At 40.3% G+C, this 10311-nt stretch overlaps 1 protein-coding gene across 4 annotated transcripts; it reads right to left on the bottom strand.

Annotated features, from left to right (window-relative positions):
* Positions 1-6190: 6190 nt before the first annotated feature.
* Positions 6191-9770, bottom strand: LOC112175270. Of its 4 annotated transcripts, none has more exons than XM_040510116.1 (3): positions 9748-9770; positions 8247-8825; positions 6191-6668 (listed from the first exon to the last, which is right to left on the bottom strand). In XM_040510116.1, exons 2-3 carry the CDS (start codon positions 8692-8694, stop codon positions 6619-6621), a joined length of 498 nt encoding a protein of 165 aa, XP_040366050.1. In that variant the 5' UTR covers positions 8695-8825; positions 9748-9770; the 3' UTR covers positions 6191-6618. The 4 variants fall into 4 exon arrangements, with proteins under 4 accessions (XP_040366050.1, XP_024168706.1, XP_040366047.1 ...); XM_024312938.2 differs by lacking the exon at positions 9748-9770 and adding an exon at positions 9615-9728; XM_040510113.1 differs by lacking the exon at positions 9748-9770 and adding an exon at positions 9053-9454.
* Positions 9771-10311: the final 541 nt, after the last annotated feature.

The following is a 10311-nucleotide window of genomic DNA, read 5'->3' as shown; positions in this document are numbered from 1 at the left end:
GGGTACGCCAAGACCCTGCTCGGCAAGTTCAGTTTCTTCAACATCACGCAAATACCCATGAAAAGAATGCAAAAGCCGACTCCCTAACATGCCTGGCAACAGCTCAACCACATCAGAGTCCCACCGACACTAGGGTGGACACCCTTGATAAGCCTAGCATCAATAAAACTCTGGCGGAAATTTACACCATCGAAGTAAGGCCAAATTACATGGATGAGATACACAATTACAAACGTGACGGCACACTGCCATCCGACAAAGTCGAATTAAAACGACTGGTACGAAGGGCAACACGTTACAACATTCAAAATGGCAAGCTCTACCGCCAAGGGTTCACACATCCCAACTTAAAGTGCTCAACACCAGAAGAGGGAAAACAAGTAATAGCAAAAATACACGCTGGAGAGTGCGGCAATCACTCAGGAGCTAGATCATTAGCCAACCGCACCATGCGCTAAGGCTATTTTTGGCCGACATTAGGAGATGATGCCAAAGAAACATCACGTTCATGTCACAAGTGCCAGCAGTACGCAGACCTTCCACATGCACCAGCAGAACCGCTATCCATCATTATTGCACCTTGGATTCACTCCATGTGGGGCTGGACATTGTCGGAAAACACCCAACCGCCAAAGGTCAATTCAAATACATAATCGTGGCCATCGATTACGATAGCAAATGGATCGAGGCTGAACCATTAAAGGCCATCACAACAGCTAAGGTCCAACATTTCTTATGGAAAAATATTTATTGTCGTTAAGGAGTTCTCGAAACAATCATCACCGATAACGGAACGAAATTCAACAACGAATACCTCATCAGCTTCACCGCCAAACTAGGCACCAAGTTGCATTTCGCTTCGATGGCACACCCCTAGACCAATGGCCAGGTTGAAGCCGCCAACAAAATCATCAAGAAGCTGCTCAAAAAGAAATTAGAAGACAAAAAAGGCTTATGGGCTGAGAAGCTTCCGAAGGTCCTTTGGGCCATCCGGACAACGCCAACATCCACCAACGGCGAAACTCCATTTTGCATGATGTTTGGCACAGAAACAGTTATCCCCATTGAGGTAACCCAACCAACAGTTAGGATTGACGGGCATGACCCCACAACAAATGTTGCCGGTGTCAATCTCGACAAGGACCTACTAGAGAAAAAACGAGACAAGGCACACCTACATAACTTGTAAAACAAGCAGCGGGTGTCTCGTTTTTACAACAACCGTGTGAAAGCCAGAAACCTACAACTTGGCCACTGGGTCATGAAAGAAGTCATACCACCGCCAAAAGCGCTTCGCCCAACTTGGGAAGGACCTTATCAAATTGTAAAAGTAGTGAGCCTGGCACATTTTACTTGAAAAGCAAGGAAGGCACATCCACTCACCCGTGGAACACTCAACATCTTCGCTATTACTATAAGTAGCGCCACAACATGCCCACGAGCATCTTCACTTAGCTAATTTTTGCACAGTTTAGCTAAGCAAAGCTACCCTATAGGTACAAGTTTTTGTAAGAAGCTAGGTCCGCCCAGTTTGTCGATTCATCTTTCTCTTTGCCACCTACCTTCTTCTTCTTCAGTTTGGCATGATTAGAGTGCAGGGGAGCCGCCAGAAGTTTTTCCTCTCCCTCCGTTGTTATCTCCCTTGTTTGTTAATCGACACTCTGCTTCCGCACCTTGGCCGCCTCCTCAATCATAAAATTGACGTAGTCTTTGATACCGCCAATATTTGCCATCGCTTTCTTCATAACTTTGTTGGTTCTCTTGTTCGTACGAATTACAGCTACAAAAAAAAAAAAAAAAAAAAAAAAGACAATATATCGGTATACCGTCAGATTTCAGGCAACAGCAACAACATAATACATATTTCCAACGACAAGTCTCACTTACCAGGATCGCGAGTCAAGCGTAGACGAATAAGCAGCGACCAGTGCGATAAATCCAGACAACTCTTGTTCGTCCAACAATAGTCCACCTGACACACCCTCTGTCGCTCGATGTCCGTCAATTTCGGTCTCCAACCCTCTGCAAACAAAGACAAAATATCAAATAAAGGAACAGACACAATGACAAAACATGGCGGCATGGATAACTAACAAAGAAGCAAGTATAACATGCAATACGAAAATCAAACCTCAAGCACGTAGACAACCTTTTATCGCTTGAAACTTTGAGGGAACCCGACACCGCGGAGCCTTTGCCCCCTCTGGCCTTGTATCATATTCCCAACCTTTTGTAGCAATGCACACGGCGGCCCGCCCCATTGTAGAGGAATCGGGAGTATGCTCCAGAAGTTTTGGGGCTCCAGGTCGACGAGTTAATTTAACAGTCCTGCCACACTTTTTCCTCTCGTTATACGTCAACTAGTAAAAAAATAATACTTCTACCACTGTTGGAAATTCACAACCCGACAAATCCCACAGGGCGGTCAAGGCCAATAACATTTTCCACATGTTTATTGAAACTTGACCTACCACAACATTCAGCTCATGCAACAGGTACTGCAAACTCGGAAGTAGCGGCAATTTCACACCATGATGAAGTATGGCTTCATGGATAGCAGTGTAGCCTTCCGACAAGTCAGTAGCTCTTTCACCCTTTTCTAGCGGCCGCAATTTCACAATGCCGGGCAGGCGAAACCTGTCTTTCAATTTTTGTATCTTTCCCCACGACATGATGGAGGAAGGTTCATCTACTCCAACGCCATCACTTAGGACCCACGAAAAGTTAGTACGTCCGGAGCTTTGACCTTCCTCCCCAATCTCAATCCCATCATCACTCTGTCCCAAGGCACCGACACTTTCTTCGCTACTGTCGGACACCTCTTCTTCCCTAGTACGACCACCAAATTGGTGCACCTCATTTCGACGGGATGCCATAGGTGGCGGAGAAATGGTTCACAGAAGGACAATATCTAGCGGTTCCTCCAAGCTGCCTCCTGCAGAAGTAGGACGACGCAATGAATCAATAAAACCCCTCTCCGACGAATTAAGCGACGACACATCCGATTCTTCACTACTTGAGAAATCGATAACGGCCAGCATGCCCCACAAACACTCTAAACCTAGAAGTTAGCAATCAAGTTAGATCTAAACCTACCCTATACCATTAACTAGAAGAACTCATCCAAGAACAGTCGTTCAAACAACAAACCCAGAAAACACAAAACCCACCAACATCCCAAAAACCCAGATGTCTTCAGACCCTCAAACACAAAACGAAACAAAATCACATGCACATCTCTAAGATACATATGAAACACATGCATTCACAACACGAACAGACCAAAACAAGAACACAATCACAGAGGCAGCAAGAACATACCTCAAATTCGTGGAAGCAATCACCAAAGAGCAGCGAAGTAGACCAACCACAAAACGATGTTGATTACCTTTGATCCCCTCTGAATTCTTCTCCTCCTTCTTTCCTCCGCTCGGCCAACAATGTTTTCAGATCTCTTCTCTCTGGTTGTCTCTCACTCGATGAAGAAGACGAATACACAAAATAGAACTAAGTAGGAGAAACTCAACCTCGTTTCCCCCTTAAATACAAACTCCTGTGATAAATCCAGACTGTTGCTGCAAAATAACCACCCCTCAGGATCACGACACGTACTCCCACTAACCAAGACGACGCCTCGGTAAAAATGACGTGCTAAAAAATGGAACATTTATGATGAAGCGACAACGGCTGCGCAGCGACGTTTCCGCGCACTCCATCCCTTTCAACAACCCCCACATGTCACCCACCCTGTCAGAAGATCATGCAAAATCTGGCCAAATAAACCCAAATTTCAAAAAATCACCGCCATAGTTAATTCTCTCCCGCTAAGTAGCCTCATCCTTCGCTAAGGTATCTTATCCCCCGCTAGGTAGCCTCATCCTCCGTTGCGAATCACCAGATAACGAATCAACTATCCTCTACAACTTAAGTGTTACCGCCAACAAAATTATTTCACCGCTAACACTTGTCTTGTCTCCAACAAACTTGCAAGACGAATATACCATCAACTCATCAACCGACAACTATTGACCAACATGTCTCCGACATCATTACTTCCGCTAACAATCAACAGTCGCTCTACCCGACACAATTTACATTTACCGGGACACACCCAACCAGGGATATCCCAATTATTATTAGTACACCAGCCTCAACGAGGCGGTGCAGTCAAGTTCTTCTCCTCCGAGAAAGAGTACGAGAACCGTTAACAGTTAACACAGCCTACGGCAGCCATTGATCCGGCCTTGAACTTCTTGACACTAAGACACCTAAAGAGTGGGATCGCTACCCACCGCCTCATGCTGTCAAACGACTCCCCTCAACAAACAATCATCAGACCAAATGGAGGTCTTTCATAGCCGGGGAGTGGGGGACTCCCTGGAGGGCCTAGCAGGGGCCCACCTGAAAGGGTAAAAGCACTCGCTCAAACAAAATTCATGGTTGACGACACACTCGCACTTATTACGCCCAACATGTAACTAAAGGTTCCGCCTTAGTTATGATAACTCCCCAACCAAGAAATCACTCCTTGACTGGGGACTTGGGGGACTTGTATATACATGACATCTGCCGGCCATAATCAGCACTCATACTTAACCATGTCACCTTGTCGGGATGACTTCAACGGTGTGACCCCTGGAAACACAGCAACGCAACCTTCAACGGCAAACCATCTCCAGGCCAAAATATGCCTCGACGCGCCGACACGCGCCACCCAAAGTTGTCTCTGCAGAAAGGACCAAAGCTCAGCAAACTGAAGCATATCAATCCCACATCAAAAACAAGAGTGAGGTAACTCACTATTTCACCTATAAAAGGTCCACTTCTCTCTCTCTTCATTCATGACACATTTAATAGCTATCTACCGCTACATTTGTCAATACAAGTACATCGTCTTTCTTTAGCATCGGAGGAGCGAAGACCGCCAACCGTGGTCTCCCCTCTTGACGCCATTGTATTTCTCTTGACAGATTAGCAGGATTTCGTGAACTCCATACATATCGGAAGACTGGACCATAGTCCACGTTATCGAAAGCCGACATCATATGGCGGTATTCTAAAAATTAACAGAAAAAAAAAAAAAAAAAAAAAAAAAAAAAGAGAGATGTTAAAGATGGAGTGATTATGAATTCATTAAGAAATAATTAAGACATTTTCACTCATCATATGGTTATTTTAAATAATGTTAAACCAACTTAAAGACTCAACGTTAGTCATTTGTGAATTTTCTCCAAAAGGAATGCAAAAATGAGTCGAAGAAACTGAGAGAGTCAAAAAGAGTGAGAATTGTGAGAAGTGAAGGGGATTCGCTCTCAGAATATATAGGTAAGCATTGATGTGCTTACCTAGATGGATATGCCAGTTGGATGCCAACTGGATGTGCCAAATAGATATTTTGTTTTAAATTCACTACATCAAGAAGAAAACAACCCTTTCAAAAAAAAAAAAAAATACACGAAAGCCAGTGGATTAGCAAGGGCGGGGTCGGAAATGAGTTTCCTCTTTCAAGATAACTAAAAAAATAAAGTTTACACTCATTTTAAAAAAAAAAGTTTACAAAACAAAACAATCATTAAATAGTTTAAACTATAAATTTCACATCTCTTTAATTTTCCTCTTTAACCAATTTTCTCACTCTGCAATACTATTTATACCATTTAGTTCATTTTTTTTCTTGCTAGATTGGTTGATTTTCCTTCATACACATCAAAATGACATATGGGAAGTTATCAATATATATAGACTAGATTTTCATTTTTGTGAAAGGGGAAAGAAAAAGAAAAGAAAATTTGACTTGCTCCTATTTGTTTGCTAAGAAGTGGCTCTCTGTTGGTACTGCAATTGCGCACTTGGCTAATGTGGATGCTAGTCAATGATTTTGCACTAGAAGATATGGAATTGTTCTTTGTTTATGGGTTTACTTACAAAGCGGGCTCAAAATTGACTTGTAATGAGTTTACATTGCTTGGATATGAGCGTAATCGTTACCCCGCCATTTTTCTGTCTTTAAGTGTGTTAAACTCTGATTTTTTTGCTGGTCATCTAATGCAATGAACCTTTACTTCAGAAAAAAATAAAAAAAAATAAAACAAAAAACAAAACAAAACAAAACTCCATGTTAGTTAATACAAATATTCAATCTGAAAATCCTTGCAAATCATGGAAATAAAAAAAGAGGGAGAAACATGGGTTCTATGTACAATTTTCTTTTTTAATTATTCACAAGCTATTTACAACAATATCAGGATGAAGCATAAAACTGCTCCTAATTCGTTCAGCATATGTACATCGAAGAATCACATCCAAAGGAAATTCATACATTCCTCTCTTTTGTTTTTTTCTTTACCCTTTTTTCATATTTTTTAATAACTTACAAAAGCAGAATTTTTTTTTTTTTTTTTTTTTTTGCCTTTTCGTCATATTCAGTAGACTTATTTCACACAGTACCATCAATTTTGAACGGCAAAGAAAGACGGCAACAGCAAGAAAGCAAGTCCTCCATGGTCTGCCATATCTGCTGATCAAAGTTATACTAGCTTTGACTAACTTTGGCCAGTCCTCTTCTACACTTTTAACTAGGCCAATTTCAATTTCAACTTTTTCCCCTTTACTTAGGGATCAGCTGTTCCTTAGGGAAGAGAGCCACTCTTCCATAAATTTCTTGCTCTCTGCACAAAGAAGCAAAATGCAGACAAAGAGTCAGCTTACATTCAGTTAGTAAGTTGCAACTGGATTTCAATAAGAAAGCTTAACTGATACAACAATCCAATCAATACATACCACCAATTACCACATCACAAGATGATCAAAATTAACCACATAGTTCAAGGTGGGACGCAGGAAACAAACAGACATGATATGCAGTTCTATATCAGTAATAAGAAAAACCAACCATAAATGAAGCCCACAAATTCCTGGGTACCACCACACCCATTGGAAATAATCCCAACAGATTCATGATAGCAACTCTCAATTCAATCTATCTATAAAAAAAAACTCTTATCTTTTAGATTGCTCGGCATCAATGCAAGGAATTTATTCAAACACATAATTATTGGATATTTCAACCAAATGAATCCAGCATCCTCCCAACAACTCCAATCCAATTATCCAAAGAAGCCTCCATACAAAGACATAGGGATCCAATAACACTAAAATAGGAGTCAAGCATCTAACCTCAGTACCCAACTTATCTAGCAAGCATCACATACTGCAGACTGGAGAAAAATTCTGGTATCCGGGGACAATATCTTATAAAAACTCTAAAATAATTTGGAGCATCCAGTTCTTTAAAGTTAGCCCATCAGTTTTTACTTTTTACTTCCTTTTAAAACTGTCAACATTTCACTTGAGAAAGCGTCCGAGTTTTACTTGAACAGCAGCATAGGCAAATTTACCATGTAAAGTTGATTGAACATAAGATGCATGAAAATCTAAACAGAACTATAGGAAAGCAAAAGGGTAGGTCGAGATTCACCAAGTTCAGAGAAATATCATTCTGTTACAACATGCACCAATTCTAAGCTGACATTAAGATCCCAAATTGTATATTGCCTAGCACTTTCAATAGTCACAAACAAATTAAGGGGGAAGACATTTTCCTAAAACTCAACCATTTATTGCCTAGCGCTTTAGAGGTGTTACTGGCAATCAAGGGGAATCATGTCAATGAATTTTCATAAAACTGGTATCCCAACCATTTCCAGTGGATTTACATTTCTACCATTGCATAGCATGTCCCCAAATATAGCCAATTTGCCACCGCAGTCATGTTAAATTTGACCAGACTAATTGTTTGCTTGGAAAAGCTCTTCCATACTCCCATCCAGAAAAAAGAATGGAAATCCTTTTATGTATATAGTCAATGGCCCATCAAATCAAACTTGTGATCCTCACTCAAATTACCATCAAACTCGTCAAACACAATTACATAAATAACTAAACCATCTGTAGTTGATATGAATTCTCGTTATTTCTACATTAATGATAATGACTGACGTATGAGAAAGAGCCCTCAGGGTGTTGCCAGAATTGACAGCAGACGTATTGTAAAATCAAATTAACAGAACCAAAAGCCTGTTTTTAAAATGCCGTGAAAAATATAAACATTTAACATTAAGGTTTGATGCCAACATTTCATATAATCTAGAATATGTATTGCAAAGAGCAGGATAGCATTGATGGGAAGAACAAAAAAATACCAAAACAATGAACAGAGAATAACCAGGTATGAAAAGAACACTAACCATCTGGGATGCTCCCAATAGTATTCTGATCTTTGTTCTTCGATTTCCCCACCATATCATGAATAGCATGCCCATAGCATGGAACCAGCACAGCGAAACTATCATCTGCATCATCTTCACTCTGGAACCCAGGTCCATGAGGCTCCAACCATCCAATTGACCAATCCGAGTCCTCAGATTCAGAACCAGAAACACACTCGCCATCAGATGGAACGAGAACACCATCATATTCCCTATCAATTTTCCTTTCTTCCCGACTATGCCATTTCCGCTTCACCTTTCTAGATGCAGCCATATTGGCCCCTTTAACCGAAGGAAACTTTAATGCATCAGATTCCCACAAACCCGATTCAGGGGAAGAATTTAAACAGGTTCCATTAGAGATTCTAGGCTCCTTCTGCTTTCCACTCCACAACCACCACGAAAGATTTGTAAAAGCCAAAGCCATTTTCAGTCAAAGATCTTTTGCTCGTTCTGCCGAGTTTTCACACGGAAATATAATTTCAACCAATCTGTACGGGAGCATTCCAGGCCAAAGCAGTGGGAGTGGAAACAAATAATATGATGGGTAGCTTCAGCCTGTCCATGAAATGTTTATAAGAATAGAATTAGTCGACGAAAATCATAATCTAAAAGGCAAACCGACCTCAATGACTACTGCAAAAGAGAAATCGCTCAGGTTCATAACATATTGCAGAACAAACCAGAAACTAACAAATGCCCAGGAATTGCTTTAGCTTTATAGACATAACATAAGAGAAGTATGATTTCTGAGATGTAGAGGACAATAACAGAAAAAAGATTACTCTGCATCTATGACTTTAAATCTTTGCTTGGAAATTTCAACCAGGACATGACATAAGCAAAGTTCAATTCTTTCGGCCGAGTCAATTAGCAAGAAGATTCAAGGTCTCCCCTTTCAGGGAAACCAAACAAAGATACAGGTATATAAACAAGTCCAACAACTGTGAATATTCAATGAATACAGACACCCAGAAAAATCTCATCCCCAAAAACAGAACTTTCCCAAAGAAGAAAACACGGATTTACCAAACATAGCCATGAATGCGATCAAATACAAAAAACACCAAATTACTTAACAAACACCAAAATCCTTATCTTCAGAGAGACGAGAATAACAAACCCACAAAAACCCAATTTCAAATTTCCGATTTCCGATTTCCCAAACACAAAAAGCAATCAATTTGACACAAAAAAAGTTGCAGCATTTTGATCATGGTCGCTGAAACTTGATGCCAAAGGCTTGTAATTCAAGTAGGCCATAGGAACAGAGAGGAATTGAAATTTCTTGCCTTGTGGAAAATCAAAACCGAAGGGGGATAAAGTCAGCGAGTTTAATTTGGTTACCTTGAAGGCACAAGTTAGATTATATTTTAGGGTTTCTTGCAGAAAGCAACCCCAGTTCTGATATGTGTTGTTTCAGTCAGAGAAGAAATGGGATTGATTGTTCCAGCTTTAAAGATAAAGGGCAGCAAATTACCTGCGGGTGAGTGCAGATCGTTAAGGGTGTGCTACGCTTACACGTGTGCAAATTTAGCCATGTGATTGAGAAATATGTTATAAACGTGCTTATGTACATTGGCTCTACTACCATAGGCTTCACTTGTGTTAAGGATAGACTTCCTCTTTGTAGTGCCACGTTAGAGGTAGAATCAAATTAGTGCAGGTAGAATCAAACTCCTGATTCAGTCTCAATTTAAGGACTTAGAATCCAACAAGGTTTAGATCATCTTGTTTGTTATTGAGATTTGATCTCTTGGTGCTAAAATTTAATTAAAAGTAATTTTCGTCATGATCAAGCTGTGAAAGACTTCCGACCATCATTAAAGATTACGTTCTCACCTCTTTCAACCATCTAACTTATTCATTTTTGACCAAATATTTTTTTGTTGCTTAACTTTATTGGTAAACAATTTTTGAAATAATTTTTGTTCTCACCTTAAACCGAATAGCAAATTTGCATTAAATATTACATTTGAGAACAACTTATATAAATTGGTGATAAGAGACTTGTTTCATAAAGTAAAAATTATAGCAGTTTAGT

The sequence above is a fragment of the Rosa chinensis genome, chromosome 7, assembly GCF_002994745.2.
Source record: "Rosa chinensis cultivar Old Blush chromosome 7, RchiOBHm-V2, whole genome shotgun sequence".
Taxonomy (NCBI): domain Eukaryota; kingdom Viridiplantae; phylum Streptophyta; class Magnoliopsida; order Rosales; family Rosaceae; genus Rosa; species Rosa chinensis.
Note: the sequence above shows the minus strand (reverse complement) of the source record. Positions and strands in the feature narration are given on the sequence as shown.

What these genes read in the sequence shown, in the direction of transcription:
- LOC112175270 (XM_040510116.1), bottom strand. Translation starts at nt 8,694, where the DNA reads ATGGCTTTGGCTTTTACAAATCTTTCGTGGTGGTTGTGGAGTGGAAAG. An exon ending in TATTGGGAGCATCCCAGATG is followed by an intron (nt 6,669 to 8,246) that starts GTTAGTGTTCTT and finishes TTCTTTGTGCAG; the next exon opens with AGAGCAAGAAATTTATGGAA.